This window comes from Petaurus breviceps, unplaced genomic scaffold, assembly GCF_028583685.1.
Source record: "Petaurus breviceps papuanus isolate PSGF00001 unplaced genomic scaffold, PetGlider_PUasm1.0 99, whole genome shotgun sequence".
Lineage (NCBI taxonomy): Eukaryota > Metazoa > Chordata > Mammalia > Diprotodontia > Petauridae > Petaurus > Petaurus breviceps.
The window spans coordinates 12167073-12192114 of NW_027187465.1; the positions used below are offsets into that span (position 1 = coordinate 12167073).

A 25042-nucleotide genomic window follows, 5' to 3' on the forward strand; every position below is an offset into this window, starting at 1 on the left:
TGAGGAACCCAAAGTACTCAACATCATTAAGCCCACTTGTTACTATTAGAGATAAGATCTGGAGGGGGAGGACCAGAAACTGGAGGTGTGAGTGGTCTGATCAAAGCTCCAAGGACATGAACCCCACCATTCTCTAGGTCACTGACTCTGGACGTAAGCTTCCCCTAGCTGGCAGCCTTCTGTGGGGTCTGACAGAAACCTGCGTAAAGGAGATCCACTGAAAGGAAAATGTGAATGGTGAAAGATCATATTCACAGAAAATTGGACATCACTGCATTTCAGGGAAAAAACCAAGGCGGTAAATAGAAGTATAGCTGTCATGGTATAAGCCCCTTGACCTGGTAGGTCCTTAGCTGTTGCTAGAAGAGTTAATGAGAAAGGCATTAGTGCAGTGCCCAGGATTGGAGAGCTCTGACTTCCAGCAGCAGAGGATTGATCAGAAATGCAGTAGCTTCAGCTGATGTGGTAGCTGAACATAACAGTTCATTTCATTATGATATGTGGACATCCTGCTTGTAGAACTACCAGGTAATTCTCCGCAAGGATTGACATTGATAGTGTTAGTGTTACTACATACACTTCCTGGGTCTCTCACTTTTTGGCTATTAGGATAGCTTTTGGTAATTAGTTATTGCTCAATTGTGAAGTGAACAAAATTTGGTTTTCTCCTGACCAGTATTCATCCTCTCTTTGCTCTGTATTAAGAATGTAAGTAGCCTAGATAGCAATCAAAAGGGATTTGGGGGTTGCTTCTAAATGGCTTCTCCTTATTTTGATGGTGTTCCAGCAAATATTTTAGACTGATATAAAAATTGGGTATTTGAGACGAAAATAAGGTCAATAATGGTGATTGAAGTTGAGAAAAGATGATGTTTTTATCATTGAATTCTTGGTTTAAAATTTATGTTGAAAAATTGACATTCGGACTTTGCTAGCTATGTTGATTCTGGACAATTTTCTATAAGGCTAGAATGTAGGTAGCTGTTGACTGTGTAGTAGGTCTGGATTGAAATGTACTGAGAGGAAGCTTTGTACCAGAAGAAGAGGACAGAGCAAAGGCAAAATGGCAAGAGATGTCTGATGTGTGGGGGGCTGAAGCCTCAGTATGTATGTGCTGAAGATTGCAGGTCAGAATTTATGCTTTGAAAGAGCTGTGTTTAGAATTTGGATAAGCTAGCGCAGGTCAGAATTAAAGAGTAATAGGAATATTATTAGGTATTTTAGAACATCATGGAAGATACAAATCAATGTAATTCTAAGGTAGATTGTCAGAATTGTGTGCAATTTTCAGTGTGATAATTGTTGACTTGAGGCAGCATGTGATAAAGTGCTTGTTTTTAGGGAAGAATGCCCTTTTTTCTTTATTACGAGGTTTTCCAGAATCTGATTGGAACCTCCGTATAGTAGTCTATATTCAAACTAAGGAATCCTTGAAGGGATCATTAATAGAGAAGGGTGCTATGCAGAAAGAAATGGGTGTTGTTTCACTGTTAGGAAAGACTTAGACACTTTTGAGAAATACTTGTTTTGATTTGGTGATGTTCCTTTCTTGGATGGTTTTTTACTGGATATGGTATTTGAAGGTGCATTCTTTAATCTCATGGTGGTTAGAAGTATATATAGCTTTCTTGAGCATGAAATAATGTGCCTCTGCAGATGCCCTAGAAGAATGAATTCTATTTAGTTTCTCATTTTTGAATATCTATAATTCTTAACTAGAAGGTGGAATTGCAGTATTTTTTTCCTGTATGTGTCTCACTCTTAACAAGAAAAAAAATACAGTGTTTGAAACAGAAAAAAAAATTCAGAGTGTTTGAAATAGGACAGTTTTGTTACATGCAGTATCTCTTCTAATATTACACTGAAGCCTCCCTCTGGTGTGTTCTATAGGGTCCATGTCACAGGACCGTCTTTTAGCAAACCATATTCTGAGTTGTCCTTATCTGAAAGAGGGTCAGACGCATAAGCCAAATAGTCACTTCTACACTTTAGGGAAGGCTTCTGTAGTGAGATTCCAGTCTAGGTCATTGGCCAAGTTATTTAATAGCTAACATATCATTTTGAAACAGAGTTAAGATTTGAAGAGTTAGTTTAAATTTTGGAAAAGGATTTTCTGTGTGTAAGCTTTTATCATCAGCAAGCCTGTCTTGTCTTTTTCGAGTTTTCTTTTCCCCTCTCCTATTTGCAGCATCACAGGTTTTTGTTTACAAGAACTGATTACCTTTGTTGTTACTCATTTCTTCACACCACTGAGGAAATTACTCATTCTTCTGTGATGTACTGGGTAAATTGACCCCCAGATTTATTAATAGTTAATTGAATGAAATATTCTGAGATGATGCTAAATGCTTAATAAACTTTCAAGGAGAATTTTGTCTAAGATTGAATGATTTTAATAGTTTGTTTTACTTGCCTTGACAGGGATCATAACAGTGATGCTGGAATATATATATATATATACTCAATCAAGAATCCCTTTCCAAACAGTTGAGAGCTTCTCTCTTCATATTTGACTCTGTCAAGAATGTTTGTTTTCTCTGTTTAGTCTTTTGCATATAAGAAGTAATAATAACAATAGCTGATGCTTATATAGGGCTTTATATACATTATTGATCCTTACAATAACCCTGTGAGACAGGAGCAAATATTATGTTCTCATTTTAGAGATGAGGAAACTGCGGTTCATAGAGCTTGCCAGTTAACAAGCATTTATTAAGACTTAACTAAGTGCCAGATACTGTACTAAGCCCCCTATAAAGACATATAAAGAAAGGCAAAAGCACAGTCCTGGCCCTCAGGAAGCCCGCTTTTCTAATGGGGGAGATAAGCTGTAGATAACTAGTACATACAAGATATAGACCATGGAAATGGAAAATGATTTCAGAAGGGCAACACTTGCTCAGGTTAGTAAATGTCAGAAGTGGGTTTTGAACCAGGTCTTCTCGATTCTAGATGTAGCACTCTATCTGGTTTAGGAAAAAGGTGGAATTAGGATGAATAGCAAGTGATGGGGGAAAATTTCACAAGATCAGAAATATTTCCATTTTGGGTAGTCATATGGAGCAGAACCTAGAAGTGAGACCTTGATTTAAGTTTTGAAGGACTCTAAGGCTTCCTAGGGGCTGAGGTGAGGAGGAGGGGCATTCTAGTTATTGGGTTCAACCTGTGCAAAAGAGTCAGGAAGAGAGAGAATCTATTATGGGGGGAACAGTCAGAAAAAGACTACTTTGGCTGGACTGAAGGCAGCATGAAATGATTATTGGAGAGTAAATTTGGAAAGATTATTTGGGGCTGGGTTATAAAGGACTTTTTGTATTTTATTCTAGACATAATTGGGAGCTACTGGAGTTTATTGAGTAGCGGCATGGCATGGTTAGGCCTGTGTTTTAGGAGAATCACTTTGACTCTTTGCCTGGCACATGGGCTGCAGAGGGGAGAGACTTCAAGCAGGGAGACAAATTAAGAGGCTATTGAGTAGCTCAGGCAAGAGATTATGAGAGCCTAAATGAGGGTGGTATCCAGGTGAGTAGACACCAGGGGGTGGATGTGAGAAGTATCGTGAAGGTGGAATTGATAGAATTTAGCCATTTAATGCATATGTGGGTTGAGGAAACGTGAATTGAAGATGATGCTGGCATTGTAAAACTAGCTGACTGGAGAGTGGTGGTCCCCTTGACAGAATTAGGGAAATCTGGACAGGAGGTAGGCTTGCAGAAAAAGATAATGAGTTCTCTTTTGGAGATGCTGAGTTTGAGGAGCTTATAGGACATCAATTTTGAAATTTCTAGTAAGCATGGGTGATGGGACTGTAGCTCAGGAGAGAGACTAGGACTGGATATATAGATATGAGAATCATTGCCTACACACGATAGAGAGCATTGGCAGCTGGTGAAAGTTTGTGTCTCCATATTTTATCATTCATTAACATTTGATTTCTGTTTAGACTTTTGCATGTAAAGCATAATAGTTTGCTATATAGTGCTTTAAAGAAAGTGGTGTCACAGAACCCAGAGAAAAGAGTTTATACAAAAGGGAGTCAGTGGTTAAGAGTGCCGAATGTTTCAGAGAGATCAAGAAGGACGAAGATTAAGAAAGGGCCATTAGATTTGGCAAAGAGATAGTAACTCTAGAGAGAGCAATTTGAATTGAGTGATGAAGCCATCGAGAGATTGAGAAGTAAAGTGACTTGGCCCAAAGTCATGCAGCTAGTTAGTAGCACATCTGGAACTCAGCATGGCCTCTTGCAACCCTCAGCTATCTAATTCAGCATTCTTTCCACATGTCAGCAAGATACATTTTCTTATCCTCCTACCAAAATGAGAAAAAGGTAGACCTGACTTAAGCATAGGCTAAAACAGATCTTAACTTACTGCATGTGCTCACCATAAAGCACGTCCAAGGAAACCAGCTTCTTTTATATTTTAGTCTAACTTATCTATGCTATAAAAGCAATGCCTTACCGGGAATTTTCAGGTGTTCGGAACTTTGGAAGAGGAATAGAAGATTTAGGTGTTTTACAGAATTGCCATCTTTGGTAAGAGACTCCTGTAATTCTGGGAGGAGTTCATGAGAGGAGAAAGTGGTGTCTTAATCTTCCTTGCTCCTCTTGCCTCAGATCTACTTGGTTCAGTTTCTGGTGGAACTCGATGTTTAAATGTTTGTGCCAAGGAATCCTCCTTTACCTGGGACCGATGACAAGTGTGGTTATTTACTAATGACTAAGAAGGACTCCCATTTACATAGTCTTTCACTCTTTTACCCAGCAGTTTCCTCCACAGTTTGGTGCAATTATTAGGATCCTAGGATTTGGGGTCAGAAGAGACCTGGATGAGGAAACAGCCCTAGTGTTTTAGGGTGTCCTATAGGTCATAAGTAGCAGAGCCAGGATTGGGACACGGGTCTTTATTTTTTTTTCCAAAATAAAAAGAGAATCCTCGAGCCTTCAGAAGCCACTCCATCACCATTGAACCGGTAAGTGGGAGAGCAGGTGCTGGAGTGAATAAGCCTTGATTCTTCTCTCCTCTGAAGTTTCCAGAGCCATCTGGCTATTTGTAGTCAGATAGCAGAGTAAAACCAGTAAAACCACCTTGCCAAGTTTTCAGGGAGTTGATGAGGTCTTTTGTGTTCATCTTAGAGAGATTAATAAAATCCACTCCCTGCCCTGATGGAGTTTATAATCTAGGACTGGAACATCAAGTGTACTCACAGAAAAACATGAACATAAGCCTAATAATAATGAGGGTGATAGCAGTGCACATTCATACTGAGCTTTCAGATTTCCAAAGCCCTTCTCCAGCATTATCTCACTGGATTATCACCTCAACCCTGGGAAGTCTATTCTCTAGGTGTTAGATGGAGAAACTGAGGCATAGAGAAGCTTGACTGAGGTCACACAGGAATTGTCCTAGTCAGGATTTGAACCCAAGGTCTATTATTCCAAATAATATAATACCAATTTGAATGTGGTGTAGAAAAGGATTGTGAATGGTCAGCACATTCTCAAGAGTAAGGGGGTAATCAGTGGAGGTGAGTTCATCTTGATAGACTTCCTGGAGGACATGAGTGGTGGCCTGGGTCTAGGAGGTAATAAGCTCAGATTCATATAGCAGAGAAAGGTGGAGGTTTTAAATGGGAAGAATAAGTAGACCTAGAATTGGGGTAGGAAAAGGTAAGTCATATGGGAAAACCTCAAGCACATTTTCTTGACATCAGTGGAGGAACCATGGTGGGAAAATGGTGTGGAAAAAAAAAAAGCTGAGGTGGAATGAGGACAAGAGTTGATGGAGGGCTTGAACTCTTTATGAAAACTTAGCTTTTTATACTGGACAGGTGGAAGCCTTAGATCTTTATTTTCCTCAGTTCTTTTTTAACTGCCCTTCTGTCCCTCATTTCTCTGCCAGGGGCCCTTTTTCTTGTCTTTGTCTACTTTTTCCTTAAGGCTTCTCCTACTTGCATGGTGGCAGCTCTCATCTCTTTGCTGACGACTCTAATCTGCCTCTATTCAAATCTATTTTTGTATTTTTAGCTGCCTCTCAGTCATCTATGACTGGGACATTGTGCTATTTTTTTTCAGACTTCAATGGTAGAACTAAGCTTTCCCATTGATGACCTACTTCCCTTTCACTGTTATTTTGAAGTCTTGAGGGAAATCTTGTTTTCCTTTTTGCCATAACTAAACAGTACAGAATATAGACTCCATTCTTCCTTTTCATTGGCAAATATCTTATTTTAGTGGTTACTACAAAGTCAGCAAGTCAGGTCAATTAACTTTAATCCCCTACTATGTGTCTGTCATGTGCTGTGCTGTGTTGGGTCCCCCCTCTTGGGGAACTCAAAGTCTGGTTGGGGAAATAACATGCAAACAACTATGTAACATGAGCTATATACAGAATAAATTGGAGATGATCAGTAGAGGGAAGGGGCTTGTGTTAAGGGAAATCAGGAAGAGCTTCTTGCATGCAGAAGGCGGGATCTTATCTGGGACTTGAAGCCAGGAGGCAGAGATAAGGAGCAAGAGTATTCCAGGCACAGGAACCACCAGCGACGGTGCCCAGAGGGTGTTGTCGAGGAAGAGTAACAAGGCCGCTATGGCCGGATTGAGTTGTGTGTGTAAGCTGGATGGAGACTGGCTGGGTTATGAAAGGCTTTAAAAGCCAAACAGCGTTTTGTGTTTGGTCCTGAAGACAATGGAGAGGGGGAACATAGTCAGACCTGTGCTTTATTAAGATCAGTTTGATAGCTTAGTGGAAGATAAATTGGTATGTGGAAAGTCTTGAGGCAGCAGGCTATTACAGTAGTTCAAATGTGAGGTGATAAGGGGGTGCTAGCGCCAGAGGAGAGAAGGGTCTGTTGGAGAGATAGCATGAGGGTAGAAATGACAGAACTTGGCAGCTGATGGCATTTAGGAGGTGAAAGTGCTGGTGGCAAGGATGACATTGAAGTTTTGAGCCTGGGCCACTTGGGAGGATAGTGGTAACCTTGACTGTAATAAGGAAATGCCAAAGTGGAGAGGGATTGGGGATAACATAGAATTTGATTTTGGTCACGTTGAGTTTAAGATGTCTGCTGGACACACAGATGAAGTTGTGAGCCCAGAGGTCAGGAGAGAGGTTAGGACCAGATAAGTACATTTAAAGATAAGAATTGAATCCCTGGGGGCTGATAAGATCATCAAAGTGAAATAGTGTAAAGGGAGAAGAGAAGAGGTCCCAGGACAGAGCTTTGGGGGATACCTGCTGTTAGTGAGCCCAGCCTGGATGAAGATCCAGTGAAGGAGATTTAGAAGCAGAATGACAATTAGGAGAACCAGGAGAGGGGTGTCCTGGAAAACTGGAGAGAAGAGAGTATCAGGGAGAGGAGAATGATTGATTGTGTCAAAGGCTGCAGAGTGGTCAAGCCGGATGAGGATTGAGAAGGGACCGTGAGATTTGGCAAAGACTGTAGTTTATATTTTTATTGTTTGATTTACTATTTTAAAGTTTTCTTAGCTGACTATCTGCTCAGCTTTCCAGTCAACCAATCAGTCATCAAGGGTTTACTACTATGTAGGGAATACTGGCTATATAATGCAAAAAATGAAGTAAACCTTGCCAGTGCTGAGCGTACATTCTTTTTTTTATCCTTCACCTCTTTTTAATTAATTATTTATTTCTATTTATTTATTTTTAGTTTTCAACATTCATTTCCATAAGATTTTGAGTTTTTTTAAATTTTCTCTGACTCCTTCCCTTTTCCCCTCTCCAAGATGGCGTGCAGTCTGATGTAGGCTTTACATGTACATTCATATTAAACATATTTTCATATTAATCATATTGTAAAGAAGAATTAGAACCAATGGGAGGAACCATGAGAAAGAAGGAACAAAACAAAACAAAAAAAGAGCAAATAATATTCTGCAATCTGCATTCAGATTCCATAGTTCTTTTTCTGGATGTGGATGACAATTTCCATCATGAGTCTTTTGTAGTTCTCTTAGATCCTTGCATTGCTGAGAAGATCTAAGTCTATCAAAGTTAGTTATAGCACATTGTGGCTGTTACTGTGTACAACGTTCTCTTGGTTCTACTCACTTCGTTCAGCATCAGTTCATGTAAGTCTTTCCAGGTTTTTCTGAAGTCCACCTGTTTATCTTTTCTTATAGCACAGTAGTATTCCATTACATTCATATACCACAACTTCTTCAGCTATTCTGCATTTGATGGGCATCCCCTCAATTTCCAGTTCTTGGCCACCACAAAAAGAGTTGCTATAAATATTTTTGTACATGTGGGTCCTTTTCCCACTTGTATGATCTCTTTGGGATACAGACTTGGAAGTGGCTTTGCTAGGTCAAAGGGTATGCATAGTTTTGTAGCCCTTTGGTTATAGTTCCATATTGCTCTCCAGAATGGTTGGATCATTTCAACTCCACCAACAATGCATTAGTGTTCCAGTTTTTCCGCATCTACTCTAACATTTATCATTTTCCTGTTTGGTCATGTTAACCAATCTGATAGGAGTGAGGTGGTACCTGGGAGTTGTTTTGATTTGCGTTTCTCTAATCAATAGTGATTTAGAACATTTTTTCATATTACTGTAGATGGCTTCAATTTCTTCATCTGAGAGTTGCCTGTTCATATCCTTTGACCATTTGTCAGTTAGGGAATGACTTGTATTCTTATAACCGAGCCTACATTCTAATGGAGCAGACAACAATTGCTCAGAAAAACATACTCTGTATATATCTATGATACTCCCCTCAGTTACCTTGACTGATTACCCATTCTTCCTTAGATAAAATATTTAACACGTGCCTCTGTTTGGTCTTTTACCTTCTTTTTCTCTGAATCATTCCCTTAAAAAAATAAAACCAAACCAAACCCCCCAAATCTCCAATTAAGCACATCTTACTTCTTCCTTTTACTTCTTTATCCATTCAGTATCTTGTGCTTCCTCATTTCTTGTTTAACCATTTCATTCCTCCCAAAGATACCCTAAGGAAATAAAATCTAAATCATCTGTCTTGCAGAAAGACTTTAAAAAATCTCTCAAAGCCAGTCAGTCAGCAACCTTTGATTAAGTTCTTTTATCCCCTTTGTGCCAGATGTTAGAGATAAGAGTACAAAAGTAAGACAGACCCTGCCCTCAAGAAGCTTCTATTTTACTGAATTTATAATCTGAAATCCATGCTGGCAAGGTGACAGTGGAATATCTTGTGTTTATTGGCAAACTGACATGCACTTCTCTGTGTACTGATAAATAGACTCAGTCAGGTATGTGTCACATTGAAGCATTAGTGGAGTATTGTCAGGAAAAGTGAAAAATTTGAAATCTTAGTTGCAGATTGGAATAAGAAGGAGAATGTACTTAGAGGTGGTAGCAAATGCTCTCAGATCAGTGAGGGCAGTTAACAAATCATTGAAAAGTAGTCATGTAATAGTCATATCAATTGAAGTTAGCTAATTTAGAAATGATGGTGGGGATTTTTTGTTTTGTTTTTGTGAGCAGTATTTTTATGGAATTTGAAAGCAGCCAGGCAATGCCATTAATATATGTTGCTGTTCCTATAGTAGATGCTTTCTAAAATTAATGCAAAAGGGACTGTCCTAATAATTCTTGTGTGCTAGTGACTGTTCAAGGCAAATGTTTGCCAGCCCATCAGATTGGGCTTGTGAACCAATACTAATTTGCATGACTGCCTTAGATTCCTCAAGAAGACCAGAACTGACAAATAGTACTATGTGTTCCTATATTCCAGGCCAGGTTGGCATCCTTCCTTTCCTCCCCTAAGTATATTTTCATCGCTTCCTTATGTTTTCCTTGTCTCTTCTCTGTTCTTTTGGAATACAGATTTTGAACGAATGGACTGAGACTGGGACTTATTCTTTGGACATTTCCTGCTATGTACCCACTTTAAATAGTCTTTGATTGATATTAAGTGTTTACCAACCATTAGGTGCTGTACATAAAACATCCTTCTCATAGTGAACAGGCTTTAATTGAATTTTACTGACAGTATAACAGCATCTGGCTTCTTTAGGGAGTCAAGTTCTTTCTGCCTTTCCCCCTTGGCATTCTGTTGCCTGTATCATATAGGCATATCTTATTGTCTTTTATTCATGCTATTTCAGTGCAGAATGTCCAGCTCCATTTGAGGAAGTAGGTAGATTCACAACATTTTCTGCTTTGAAGGGAGGTAGCTCAATAGAATCAAAACCAGCAACTTCCGTAATGATCTAGACTTTTCAGGTCAAAAGCTTGCTCTAACTTCCCATATACGGAAGGGAGTAGGGACAGATTATAGGAAAGGGGAGTTTCAGAGTCCTTAGTGGAGTGGGGTTCAGAAGTTACCTGCATCTTCCTGTAGCTTGTCAGACCCTGACTATGGGAAGTCAGGATGTGTTGATTGACATCTCGATAGTGATGTGACCCAGTCGATATTCCTTATTTCTTGGTAGTAAGCAAGCTCCGGACGCCAGGGTGGGCTCCCCTCGGTTCCAAATTTGAACTCTTCAGTACCACCTCCTCTAGGTCAAGGTCATTGCAGGCACAAAAAGTGCTTGTCACATTACTGTGTGCAAACAAAATTTAACTGGCAGTCTTGGGTACTGGTAAAGATGCAGAGTGGGAATTATATGAGTAGCTAAACTCTGATTAATGTGTATCTTTTTTGAATAAATGATTTGGACCAAATATTAATCATTCTAGAATGAAGTGACAATGCAAATGAAGACTGCTATATTGCTTTTCAAATTAAAGTCAGATACTCCCTTAAACCTTTGCGGAAAGCAGAATTTGGTATTTCAAAATACCTGTGATGGACATTGTTTATTTTTAAATGGGCTTTTAGAGCTGGTTCATAAATCCCAGAATGTTATATCTTAAAAGCCAACATATTTTTGGAAACAGAATGCTGATGAGTTTTTTGCACCATATTACAGATTGCAGTTGCATGTATTTTTAGAGTCTGTGGGATACAATTAAGGTAGAGCCTTTGGCATATTTAATTTTGATTCCTTGGTTTTATTCTTAAATAGCCATTCTTGGTCTTCTTAGTGCTTCCAACTATGGTATTATTTTGAAAGTTTTTTCTCAGCCATGGGGCTCTCTCCCTATAGGAATAAACCACTGCCTTGATTAAGATAATTTTCTTAAGTATTATTAGACTAGTGATTAGACAGAATTTGTGTGTGTGTGTGTGTATACACATGCTTTAAAGATTGAAATATAAATTGTACTCTCTGATATGAAGCATTTTCAGAATTTTGTGAGACATTCATGCATTTTATTTATAGGTACTTGATTGAAAAGGCTACATTTTTATCACATTTTTAACTTAGTTATCAGGGTCCCCGTAGGAGTGTTTTTAGGTCATTTTTTAAAACTTTGATCTTGTGTATACTGTAGCAAAGCTAGCCCTCCTCCTGTTATGTATGGGATACATATCATAGAAAGTATATGTGTTTATTAGGTAGGAATTTTTATTTAAGAGTAAATTTTTCTAGAAAATAGGGACTGAAAAAAAATCAACTTGGCTTCGTGTCTGAAGAGACAGTGCTGCTGTGTGTGGGTGTCTGGCTGCATGCACAGGGCTGCTCAAAGCTCATTTCTCTCCATGGGGATAACTGGCTGCATACCAAAGATGTGGCCAGGAGGAGTAGGCAAGCATTGTGGGGGCAGGTTGCATGTTCTTTTATTAGCATCTTCATTGTACTTTGAATCTCACCCAGTACTGAGCACTGACTAGGTTTTTGCTGTTGAACTCTGATCCTGTGCTGTTAACTCTTCACTGTCCCCTTGAACCACTCAGTACTTCAGGCAGTAGTTGTTTGTGGCATAGCATTTCCATAGAATGGTAATCTTGGGACGGAGATAGATTTTCTTAACTCCATGAGATGACTTATAATGTACTGTCATGCTTCTCTGCTCATACCTAAATTCACCCTTAAAGAATTACCTTGGCAGGGATGACTTTGCTTTTCTCTTCTTTTAATTTAATTTTTTTTGAAAGAACATAAATCTATTTTCTCTCCTTCTTGCCTCTTCCTCCTCACCCCCATCTCCTTGAAAAATAAAGAAAAACAAAACCCTTATGACAAATACACATAGTTAAGCAATACAAATTCCCCCATTGGTCATGTCTCCAACCTGAGTGCATCAGCTCTCTGCCAGGAGGTGGGTAGTATGCAGGGGTGCGCTAGGGAATGTTTAACATTGAACACAAACAGCATGCTTATACTTTAAACTTTAATCTGCAGTTTTAACATTTTCTTTATCACTTTCTTAAGTCTAATCACCAATTTCTGAAGTGTAAGTGCTGACACTGACAGTTTAACAATTGACTCTTGGGAACTGATTCAAGCTGGTTCCCACCCAGGACTGGCATTCTGCTCCATCGTCAGGCCTTGGGAATCATAGTCCTCTTTGTATTGGTCTGAATTCTTAAGTTTATCCAGGTTGTTTGTCTTTACAGTGTTGTGTAGGTCACTCTTCTAATTCTACTTACATCAGTGGGTATCAGTTCATTCAGTTTTTCCTGGGTTTCTTTGAAACCATTCCCTTCGTACAGTTCCATTCCATTCCACCAGACATCTTAATTTGTTCACCTTTCCCCAGCTGATGAGCACTGGGGGTGACTTTCCTTTGTTTGCAGAGTTACAGGAGAGTGCCTTTTGCCAGACTCTTCCTTTAACAAGTAGATGTTTGCCTGACTAGGCCCCTGGGTTGGATTTTCGGAGGGGCTTTTCCCTGAAGTCCCGCCATTTTTCCTTCAGCAGCCATTTGCAGTGTCAGTAAGAATTGAACTAAAATTGCAGTTCTTCTTGTTTTATGTTTCATCTTTTGAAGATTGAAATGCTCATTATGGTAAGTCAAGAATTTATCAGCAACTCCGCCCTTATCATAGAAGAGCTCTTTCTACCTAATATCCAGGCAGTCACTAAGCATTTTTAAATGCCTGCTCTAATACCAGGCACTGTGCTAAGTGCTGAGATACAAAGAAGGGCAGAGGACAGCCCTTGCCCTCAAGAAGCTCACACTCTAATGGGGTAAATAACGGGAAAGCAACTATGTACATACAAGCTATAGACAGGATAAATTAGACATAATCAGCAGAGAAGGCACTAGCATCAAGGAGGATCATGAAAAACTTCCTGTAGAAAGTGGGATTTATCTGGGTCTTGAAGGAAGTCTGGGGGTGGAAAGGAGGAGGAAGATAATTCCAGGCCTGGGGGACAGACAGTGCAAATGGCCAGGAATAGGAGATGTGTGAGATTGATACTCCTTGTCACTGCCATATCATGCTGGATTTGTCTCTCAAACTCTTCATCTGTTTTTTTCCTTTTGGATGAATGGTCTGTCGTGTGTACCCATCCCGTCGAGTCTCAATGATGTCTGCAGGATTCTTGAGCTAACAGCTCTAGTTTGGCCTATTACTCAGGCTTCTGTCCCTCTGGCTGAGCCTCCTTTCCAGTGACAGGCATGCCTTTTAATTTAGATGAGTTTCTTTACCACCCTGTCACTTGTAATTTGGACTTCTCCCTTTCACTGAATGTAGACTAATCATTAAAGCTTTTGTGGCATCACCCTTAAGTACGTCATCCCCAACCTCTACCCCCATCAAAGGTTTTTACTTTGTAGGATTTAACTTGTATTGCTAATTGATTATAGAAACGAAGTTAATAATTCTGTTTGATAGTTGTACAATCAAACTATTGTGGAATAAGGTCAAAGAGGAATATAGGTTGTTTCTTGGTGTATGACTTGAATTCAGAGTGTTACTAGAATAAATCCAGTCTGAGCAATAGCTTTGACACCCTGTTGTACAGTTAATGAAGTTGGTGGAGGAACAAGATCAGGAATTTTCCAGAAAATTGTGAGGAACAGAGAAATTATTCAGCCATAGTGTATCGACAAGAATGCTTCATTTTGGGGAAGACAAACTGAACTTGGATCTTGGCTTTGACACTAACTAGCTTTTGACCCTGAGAAAATCACTTAATTTCTGAACTTCACTTTAGAAGTCCTACATGCACGGCTAATATTGGGAGAATGCTGGAATGAAAAGTACTTTAGAAGCTTTGCGGTTCTATTTAAATGTGAATTATCATCACCAATACCTTTGTGATCTCAGACAAGTCAAGTCGCTTCATGTGCTAGGCCTTTTCTCATGTATAAAGTAATGTTGTTAGACTAGATGACCTCCAAGGTTCTTTCCAAATCTAAATTTTATGATTGCCTGTGATTGAAGAGAAATTCAGTATGGGCTGTCTTTGGTAATGTCTAATAGCATTTAAAATTTGAGTTACCATGATCTGTTTTTGTATACTCCTTTTGTGAATTAATGCAGCTTAGTATACACTGCATTGCAGGTGTCTTATTGTAAGCTGTTTTTTTTTTAAAGTTATTGACCATTAGCATAACAACATAAGCTAGTACGGGCAAATTACCTTGAAATTTTATAGGATACTGTAGCTAAATTAAAAATTGGGTCTCCCTTTCAAAGTCAGTATTCAACAGGCATTTATTATGTTCCTTCTGTATGTCAGGGGAACTGTGGTGGGCTCTGGGGATACTCAATCAAAAGCAAAGTAGACTGCATTTAAGGAGTTTATACTTAATGGGAAGACAGTGGGTATAAGAAATTGTAGACAGAGTATAAACAAAATAAATATGTAGTAGTTTTGAAAGAGAGGACATTAGCAGTGGAGTGGGGAAGGTATCAAGACTTTTTTTTTTAGAAAGGAGCACTGCAGTGAGTCTTGGCAGAAACCCAGGATTCCAGGAGTCAGAGGTGGGGCAGGAGAACATTCCAGGCTTGGCAAAGCCATCATGCAAGGCACAGAATGGGAGATGTAGGGCAGTCTGGCTGGAACGGAGTGTGCAGGAATGGTAATAATGTGCAAGAAGACTGGAACTGTGGTCAGGGGCTGGGTTGGGAAGAGCTTTAAATGCCAAACTAAAGAGTTATCTTTGAAGAAGGTGGGGAAGGAAGAAGGAGTCACTGATGTTATTGGGTAGGGGGGGTAATGTGATCAGATTTGTGCTTTAGGAAAATCTCTGAGTGAAAGATGGATTAAAGTGAGGAGAAGCTTGAAATAGGGACTCTAATTAGAATGATTTGCAGTAGTCAAGACCCTGAACTATGTGACTGTTGTGCATGGAGAGATGTTATGGTGATAGAAATGATAAGATATGGCAGCTGATTAAATATGTGAGGTGAGGGTAAGGTTTGGAGGTTTACACTGCTTGGGAATCAGAGTGATTGGAAGGACGGTGTTTTCTTTAGTAGTGATAAAGGAAGTTGCAAATTGGGGTGAATTTTCTGGGAAAGATAATGAGTTCTGTTTTGTACATTTTGAGTTTGAAGTGCCTATAGGGCATCCAGTTTGAAATGTCATTAGGCCATTGGTGACGTGGGACTAGGCTTCAGGAGAAAGGCTAGGGGTGTGTCTGTGTGTGTCTGTGTCTGGAAGCCATTGGTATAGAGATGATAGTTCAATTTGTGGGAACTTGAGAAACTAGAGAGAGAACAGATAAGAGTGGCTGGGCCTGAGTCAGGCTGTATGGTACAACCACAGTTATTGGGAATAGCATGGCTGAAGATCCAACCAAGGATACTGAGAAGTTGGTCAGACAGATAGGAGAACCAGAAGAGGATAGTGTCATGGAAACCCAAGGCAGGAGGGAGTATCCAGGAGGGAGCAAGTGATCAGCAGTGTTAGATGTTTCAGAAAACAAGAATTTGGGTTAAGAAGAGGCCATTAGACTTCACAATTAAGAGATTATTGATTATTTTGAAGAGAAGCAGTTTCATTTGAGGAATGATGTTGGATGTCAGGTTACTGAGAGTTTAGAATAGAGTGAAAGGAGAGGAAGTAGAGAGACATTTAGCATAGACAGCTATTTCAAGGAATTCGATTGAGAAGATAATTGCTAAAGGGGATCATAGGATTTAGTGTAGGATTTTTTGATGATAAGAGACTTGAGTGTGTTTTTAGGGACCAGGGAATGAACCAGTAGATGAGAGAGACTGAAGATCAGAGGAAGAGATGATCATGAAGGTAGTGCTGTGGAGAAGATAGGAGGGGATTGGTTTATAAAGGTATGTGTAGAAGACCTTGGTGAGAAGAAGGTCCAACTTGTCATCAGAGCATGTCCAGAGGGATACAGTTCTCAGTGATCTGTTGATGCCACATGGAACCAAATACCATGTAGTGCTTACACCGTGAGTTTTAAATTACCATTGGACCCTGAGCCAGGGAAGCTTTCTGCTAATTAACAAATGAACAAGATTATTTCTTCCTTTACTGTCCATCCTGTCTTTTCATCCTGTTGCTGTTTCTGAGATTATTTCCGCAAGCTGTTTGTATTCACAACATTTTTGCAATAGTCTTTTTTTAGTTGTGCTTTTTATTTATTCATTTCTTTTTAAGATTTATTTAGCACCTTTTTTTTTTCCTCTCTGAAGAGCTCTTAATGACTGTACTTAGAACTTCCAAACAGTGAACATTTGTCAAGCACCAAAATAGCAAAATGGAGGACGTATCCTTTGGATGAGTAGGAGGGTCTGGATGGCCATGTATAATCAATCAATCAGTCAGCAAGCATTTATTAAACACCTTCTATGTGCCAGGCACTGTGCACTGGGGTACAAATTCGAAGAATAAAAGAATCCCTGCTCTCTTCAGGCTTTTATATTCTATTAGGTGAGACAGTGTGTGTGCATATGTGTGTCTGTGTGTGCATGTGTTCATGTGTATGTGCATGTGTACACAGTATATACATACACACAAAATACCCAGGAGTTTGAGGAGGGAGGACCCTAGAGTTGCAAGGGAGTTAGATCAAGATAATCTTCATGTAGAAGATAATACTTAGACTGTACCTTGAAGAAAGAGGGAGAGATGGAGGAGAGGGGGGAGTGCATTCTAGGCATGGAGACCAGCCTTTGTAAAGACACAGAGAAAGGAGATGGAGTGTCACGTGAGGAATGGAGAGGAGTCTTTTTCAAGGAATTTGGCCAAGAATGGGAGGGGATGTAATGGAATGAAAGCTAGTGGTGATGGGAGAATGTAGCAAAGGTTTTTGAAAATAGAGGGACTTGGGCAACTGGGTGGCACAGTGGGTACAATACTGATCCTGGAGTCAGGAGGACTTGAGTTCAAATCTGGCCTCAGACACTTGACGCTTACTAGCTGTGTGACCCTGAGCAAGTCATTTAATTCTGATTGCCTCACCAAAAAGAAAGTGGAGGGACTTGAGCATGTTTGAAGACAGTGAGAAAGAAATTAGTAGATAGGGAGTGATGGAAAATTGGGGGAGGGGATCATAATGGAGAAGGCATTATGTCTCACTTATTAGAATACGAGTTCCTGGTGAGTAGGGATTGTTTTGTTCTTTGGATTTGCATCCTCTATGTTTTGTACATTGCCTAGCAAATGGTATGGATTTGATAATATTTGCTGATTGACTGAGAAAGTGAGAAGCAGTGCGATCCAGGGCACATATAGTGGGCTTAGTCTTGGCCAGGAGAAAAGTCACCTCATTTTTAGAGATTGGAGGACAGGAGGAGAGAATGACCGGAGCTCTGTGGTGGTGTCTGTGAGTAGAGAGGGGGTTGGATGCAAGAAATGTTGTGGAGGTTGAAACAACCAGATCTGGCAGTTGGTGGGATATATGTGGTGAGGGAGAGTGAGGAATCCTGGATAATCCTGAAGTTACAGGCCTGGGAGCTTAGGAGAAGAGGGTACCTTTGGCAGGAGGGGAGTTTGGAAGAGGGCTGTTACAGATAGAGGCCACTCTTCATCTCTGGTGCTGGAGACCTCACAGAGGGACCTGGTCACTCTTTTAAAAATAAGTACAAATTCTGCATCCAGAGCAATATATTCTTGACATTTAGTAATGCCTGTGATTTACCCTATGATGTTTTATCATCAAATTAATTAGGAGGCAAGCATCATCATCATCATCATCATTATCAATCAGTGGTAACAACAGCTAGCATTTATATAGTGCATTAAGATTTGCAAAGTGTTTTAGAGATATTATCTCATATGACCCTCCTAACATCCCTGCGTGCTAAGTGCTATTATTATCTCTGTTTTACTTATTATGTAAAAAGTTATGTAAGGCACTGTGCTAAGTGCCGGGGTTACAAAGAAAGGCAAAAACAGTCCCTGTCCTCCTGGACTTCACCTTTTAATGGGGGAGATGACATAAAAAGCCAGGTGATGAATAACAAATACATTTAGAATAGATAAAAGGGAATATGGGAAGAGAAGACGCTAGCAGCTTAGGGAATGGGGGAGGGAGACCAGGAATTGAACCCTGCAGAAGATGGGATTTGAACTACATCTTGAAGGAATCCAGGGGGACTCTTGGAGGCTGAGGTCAAGGGGTCAAGGACTCCAGTGCAAGGGGCCCTGAAGTGGGACCTGCAGTGTGTTCTCTTGGAGGAAATGTAGATGGGGCAGTGTAGTCTGAGAGGCAGCATGATGTCATCATGGAGGAAGTCCTTGATTAGGAATCAGACCTGGATTCTAGTCTTAGCTTTGTCATTGGCTAACTGGGGCACCTTGGGTAAGCAAAGTAACATCTTTGAACCTGAGTTTCCTCATTCACAAAATAGATAACCCTATTCTGCTAACCTCACAGGGTTGTTGTGAGGATAAAATGTGATTTATGTAAAGCCCTTTGTAAATTGTGAAGAGTTATATAAGTGAGAACAGTTAGTTTTGGAATTCAAGTATTTCCTGAGTTAATCAATCGAAAAGTATTTATTCTGTGAATACTATGGACCAGGCTGTGGGCTGGGTGCTGGAGGCTAAATACAATGAAGGAAGAAATGTGTATTCTTCAGGGAGCACACTCTCTCCTGAAGGGTGTTACAGAGTAAATATGAAGAGAATAAGCACGAAGTAGTGAGATACAAGGTAGTTTGGGAATAAGGTACTGGTTGGGGGAATTGAAAAGCTCCATGTAGAAGGGCCTCCTCAAGCTGTGGTCTGAAGGAGGAGCTCTCAGTGATTCGGATTGTTCTTTATACCTGTTATCATGACTGATCAGTGTTGAACTGGAATGGCAGTGATCCCTGTGTATAATCCTGAACCTGGATGGGGTCCTTTTGTGTGTTCTTCCCTTTGGCTGCTGCTATTTTTAATGTTTGTGCAGTATTCCATTTTTCAGGGTTGTCTTTGATGTTTATTTTAATGAAATTTTTTCATTAAAAATTATTTGAAGGCTAAGAACCTCCTTTAGGATGGTGTTGTGTGTCTGTGTGTGCATACATGTCACACGTGTGAGAATGACCCAAGTGCTCCTGTGTTTCATGCCCTTTGAATGATTTGTCCAGTAGTATCCCTCTTAATTCTTTTGTTCCAGGTATGTTGGTTTAATACCTGACCCCGGGTTAGGGCAAAGCTAACGGGCCAAGCTGGGGACTAAACTCAGGACACTGATTTCATTAATACTTTATTCCAAACCAAGTGAGCTAGCCAGTCACAGATGTAACACCTACACACTCAGTTTGTTGTGTAACCAGCAGTGTTCTGAATGATACTTTTGGCCCATCATTTGTCTCTATTTACGTGGTGTTTGGCTTTGTTTAGGTCTGTTGTATCAGGTTTGGACTCTCCTGCCAAGATTAGCTCCATGGAAAAGAAACTTCTTATCAAGAGCAAAGAGCTACAAGACACTCAGGACAAGTGTCACAAGGTATTTATTCCTGCGGCTGGCCTCCCTCCTTGCTCCAGGATTCTTCAGCCTGTTTATGCCGAGGGATCAGCCCGTTGCTGCTGATGTGCTGACCCAGCAGATCCGTAGAGAGCAGTGCTCCTTCTTCGCTGAAGTTTCTCCTACATCAGTACAGAAGGAGATGAGTTCAGGCCTTGACTTGGCTGTAAATATCTTAATCTTAACCAGAGGAGGCACTGGATTTAAAACAGTCCTTTTCTCAGCATGACCCAGATGACTGCTTCTTCCAGCAGGTGGCCCTTGCCCCTCCTCACTGGCAGAGACACGGCCTAGCTGCTTTGAAGGGTCCGAAGTCTGTCTTCTTAGCCTTTAAGTCTCTCCTTATGTAACTGTGGCCGCTTTATTGATTGTGCTCAACATCTCATAACAATCACTGTTCCTGCATAGAGGGGACTGACTGGAAGCTATTAAAACTCACTGCTCGTTTGAGACTCTTGAGAGCAGAGGTATCTTTATACCCTTTCTCTGTGCTGGATTTGTCCTCTAGTTCCTTACAAGGAGATGGGGGAGAATCCTCTGGTTCAAGATGGATTTGGGATAAAGTTAAAGTGACATCTGCAGAAACAGGTGAAAAATGATGGTTGTGGCTTCTTTGCTAACTGGGGTAGAGAAGTGATCGAATGTGAACAAGCGGCTTGAATGAATGGAATGACTTAGCGTTGGTGCCTATCCTTAAGAAGAACTGTGCAAACCAGGACCAGAGACAATGGTATTAACATCTAAACAACCTTTGTGGATTCCTTAGAGGCTGGCCAATAAGGTGGTCTGTTATAGACCACTGGAAAAATCTCCCTGCGCCTAATGTATTTTGAAATTAGCCACACTTGGCCCTCTTAACCTGTCGGTGTATTTATTGCAGATGGAGCAGGAAATGACACGGTTGCACCGGAGAGTGTCTGAGGTGGAGGCCGTGCTTAGTCAAAAGGAGGTGGAGCTGAAGGCCTCTGAAACCCAGAGATCCCTCCTGGAGCAGGACCTGGCTACTTACATCACAGAATGCAGTGTGAGCCTTTCCCATAGTCTTTTTCCCTTGGAGGTAGCCATGCCCTGTTTGTCTCTCATCATGTTCCATGGTGGTATCAGTGAGGCCTATAGTATGAGGTAAGGTAGGAGATGGACAGAGGGAGCCTATACTGGAGACAGACAGTATAACCGTCATTTGCAGAGGACTGACAACCAAATGTTGAGGTAGCCAAAGAGAGGAAACTCAACCCAAGCAAGAAGTCTGAGTGCAACTATTCTTGGTATCCTCAAAGGGTTCTGTGGCTTGTCTGAAAGCCACATCTCTTTGGTTTAAATGGTAACAGACTTGGCTGGTACTTAGTCATACTCCCCAATAGAAATTAGAATGTGACTTGGCTGACGTAGGGTATGTTGTGATTGGCCTGGGACTGATTTTCTAGTCTAGGGCCAGAGAACTGGTGTTCCCAGAACAGTATTTTAAGGTCCCAAGTTACTTACCATTGAAGATCCTGTGACTGACTGTCTTCTCCATTGTCTCCATCCAGGTGTTTATGATTCGCCTAACTAAAACATGCTTTGTAACTTGAATCGCACATAGTCTCTAGTTTTTATAAAGGAGAGGAAATCTATATAGCATTGCTGATTAAGAGTAACTGCTGTGTTTCCATTCCAGGATTGGCTGCGTTTCAGCAGTGGGTGAAGTTATTCATACAGATAGATATTTCAATGTCTCTAAAGCTTTGTGGGAGCCTTCTGGATGAAAGGTGTGCAGGAAACATAAGACAGGAGGTAGAAATAGACTAGTTAAGGTCTTAAGACTGAGCAAAGAATGAAGCCATTGCTCCTTTGGGACTCTTGAGAAGAGTGGAAGTAATTGATTTGAAAAAGATTCTGACTGATGTCCCTTAACGGTACTGTGTTTATAGTGATTGAATGATTGTGGGTCTTCAATACAGGAGTAAGCGAAAACATGGTTGGTCAGTGGTACCAAGCTGTGGTTTCATTTTCTCTGCAGGGTAATACATTGAGGTGGGGGCTGTCAGGGAACTAAAGGCAAGAGGTGTGTACAGATAGAAAACTGGAATTCAGCTGTAACAAATGGGAACCCGTAAACTTGGGTCTGTCACCTGAATCTGTCTCAGTGTCTTTGAAGCGGCTTGGTGTTCTCTTAATTATACATTTCAAACAGAAAGGGTGAAAAGGTCTATGTATTAAACATTTTGCTTTCTACAGAGTCTAAAGCGAAGTTTGGAGCAGGCCCGGATGGAAGTATCCCAGGAGGACGACAAGGCATTGCAGCTTCTCCATGATATTCGAGAGCAGAGTCGAAAGCTGCAAGAGATCAAAGAACAGGTATCGCCGCTTTGCTTTTTGGGGAGCAGAGTGGTTAATCTGACTATTCCTATTTCTGGTTCTTACTTTTAGTAGGAGAAACACACACACACACACATGCTCTCTTTCTCTTTCTCTCTCTGTCCTTCTCTTCTTCCCTCTCGCTCCTGCTTTCCCTCTTTCTCTTTTTCCCTTCCTCCGCTAAACTACTACTCTGGAGCTCTCTTGCAGGGTGAAGGTGCCTTTGACTTCCCAAAGACTTTGCTCTGGTAGGTGCTACCAAAGCCGGATAGGCTTCAGATGCCAGGGATTGACTGGAGGTTAATTGTCTGAGGACCAGACCAAGCTAAGCTTGGAGACATGGATCACTGGTTGTCTATAGAGGAAGAATATTTTGGAGCAACTTAAGAAGACCATCTGCAAAGTTAGAGTTGCACGTCTGAAATGACTGAACAACAACAGAGTTGATTGGTTTCCCATCCTCATCCCACCACATTTACTTATAATTTATTCTTTTACTTAGAGAAATACTTTTTATATCTATAGACATAGTTTTAATTTCTCTAGTAAGTATTTTTTGTAGTTTACTCAGGATTCTTTTATCTACTACCTTTTCATTTGATTTCATTTTGAAACCTTGGGGTTCAGAAATTCACTTTTTTCAAGTTTTAAAAAAGTTTCATGATTTGAATTACTCCAAAACATTTACTTTAGGGAACTATTTAATATCTTCTTTGGAATTCTTCTCACAGAGCATTTTGAGTAGATCTAACATTTTCTAAATTTTTCTGTTTTCTAGAATAAAGACGATTTCAGGTACAATGCTAAATTCTTCATTCCTCTTTGAGTTTGGGCCCAAAGGAATCTACGTTGAGAAAGTGACCTAACTTGTTTCTCTTTCAGTTTTTTTCCACTGAGACTTTAAATAATCCTTTATGCAGTAGAAGATATTCATTTTAAGGAAGTGTACTGTATTCAGTAGAGGCACAAAATTCTCTAGAATCTGTAGAAATGATTGCCCTTGGAGGACAATTCTGTGTAAGCAGGTAGTTTATCCGAAATGCTTAAGCAATGGGTGCTTCAGTTTCAGTTTACATACCATGTAAAAAAAATTCCTGAAAATTCTCTCCATATTGTGAAGTACTTGAAGTATCTTATTAATGTCACATACCTTCTCTTTCAGTGGTCTTACTAATGCTACCTATTGTTTCATAAATCATTTTGAAGATTTATATGATTATTATACATTTTTCTTTTCTCTGTGTGTCTGTATTTCTTTCCATCTCTTTCTTTGCTTCTCCATTTTTGTCTCTTGCCATTCTCTTTATCTATCTTTCCTGTGATGTCTGTAGAGGAGTTAACATTTGGTGTTCTATCCATTTTCCCACTTTTTGTATTTTATTAGGTACAAATATTTTCTTTTTCTCTTCTTTAGGAGTATCAGGCTCAAGTAGAAGAGATGAGGTTGATGATGAATCAGTTGGAGGAGGATCTTGTTTCTGCCAGAAGACGTAGTGATCTCTATGAATCTGAGTTGAGAGAGTCTCGGTTAGCAGCTGAAGAATTCAAACGCAAAGCCACAGAATGTCAGAATAAATTGATGAAGGTAGCTAAGGCCTTCCTGAGTAGGCAGCTTACCTTTCAGTTTTTTAAATATTTCTAGGGTGGGATTGGTAAGTGAAAAATGCTTCTGAATACTTTTATAGTTTCAGAAATAGTGAGAAAGTGATTTTTTTTTTCCTGGTGAGGAAGTTTGGGAGATAACAGGAGGTCTGAGAAATTTTTTGATCCTTATTAGAGTAAAAACAAAGGTAGCATTTCTTAGAAGAACCGTTCAATTTTTAAAATGTTCCCTCCTGTAAATTATTTTATGTTTTTTTTTTAAACTACAGGCTAAAGATCAAGGGAAGGTTGAAGTAGGAGAATTGTATTCCAAACTGGAAAAGGTATTTTTCATGATTAATGTCACTAGTTATTCTTAGGGGATTAGTATGTTAATACCACTAGATATTAAGTAATCTAGGATAATCTTGGAATGAATAGGAAGTATGGTTTGGCATTTTGGGGGTCAGATTCTCTAGTTTAATCATTTTTAATTGAGTAATAACTAGGTAGAAATGAAATTAGTCATGTTTGTAAGGGCATATAGACTCTTGTGGCAAGTAGCCACAAATGCTTTAGGAAATATGAATAAAACTTCTCTCTTAAAACTTCGAGTTTTAAAAAACATTATCTCCATGTGCCATTCCCACATAGTATTGGAGATGTTTGATATGTTGATGAGATGAGCATAAAGGAGCCTCAGTAAGACAGTACTGTCTTATCTGTGGACTTCTCTGTGAGTAAGTTCCTAGAAATGCCAACCAACCCCACCCCAACATCCTACCGTGGCTTCCAGCAACCAGCACTGAGATACATAGTATATTATGGGGTTCAATATCTGTTTGCTTTTTGTTTTATTTTCCGTGCTTGTGATTCTAGGTGAATGCTGAACAGCAGCTCAAAATCCAGGAGCTACAAGAGAAGCTGGCCAAGGTGAGGCAACAGTGATTACCTGTGCTTCTTCTTCAGCCCTGGGACTGAGGATGAAAGAAACCGAATTAGAAGGGGAGGCTAGGTGGCGCAGTGAATAGAGCACCGGCCCTGGAGTCAGGTTCAAATCCAGCCTCAGACACCTAGCTGTGTGACTTTGGACAAGTCACTTAACCCCAATTGCCCTGCCTTCCCTCCAAAAAAGAAAAAAAAAGAAGAAACCGAATTAGGCAGAACGCCAAGGCAATACAGGAGGAGGAGGAGTGAACTCTTAGTGGAAATCAGAACTCTCACTCTGCTTCCTCTCCTGAGGCCTGTCAGCAGTGTGTGTTAAACTAGAAAGCAGAAATTCTAGTTATAATACTTCAGAAACTTGGAGGCTACTTTCTTTAGCCTCAGGATGTATTCACTGTTTTATATGTTCAGAAATGAAGAGTGCTTTGGTTGTGACCTAGTCAGTTTTCCAGTGTATTTTAAAATCAGA

The 25042-nt window shown here is 40.1% G+C and overlaps 1 protein-coding gene across 5 annotated transcripts in view; it reads left to right on the plus strand.

Annotated features, from left to right (window-relative positions):
- Window positions 1–25042, plus strand: part of CIT (citron rho-interacting serine/threonine kinase) — a 177241-nt gene that overhangs the window by 62170 nt on the left and 90029 nt on the right. For 4 of the 5 annotated variants that reach the window (XM_069081488.1, XM_069081489.1, XM_069081490.1 and 1 more), the window contains 6 exons: window positions 19587–19692; window positions 20591–20734; window positions 21928–22047; window positions 23462–23632; window positions 23919–23972; window positions 24508–24561. In XM_069081488.1, the coding sequence (XP_068937589.1) occupies window positions 19587–19692; window positions 20591–20734; window positions 21928–22047; window positions 23462–23632; window positions 23919–23972; window positions 24508–24561 (649 nt within the window). The other variant, XM_069081492.1, reaches the window with a different exon arrangement.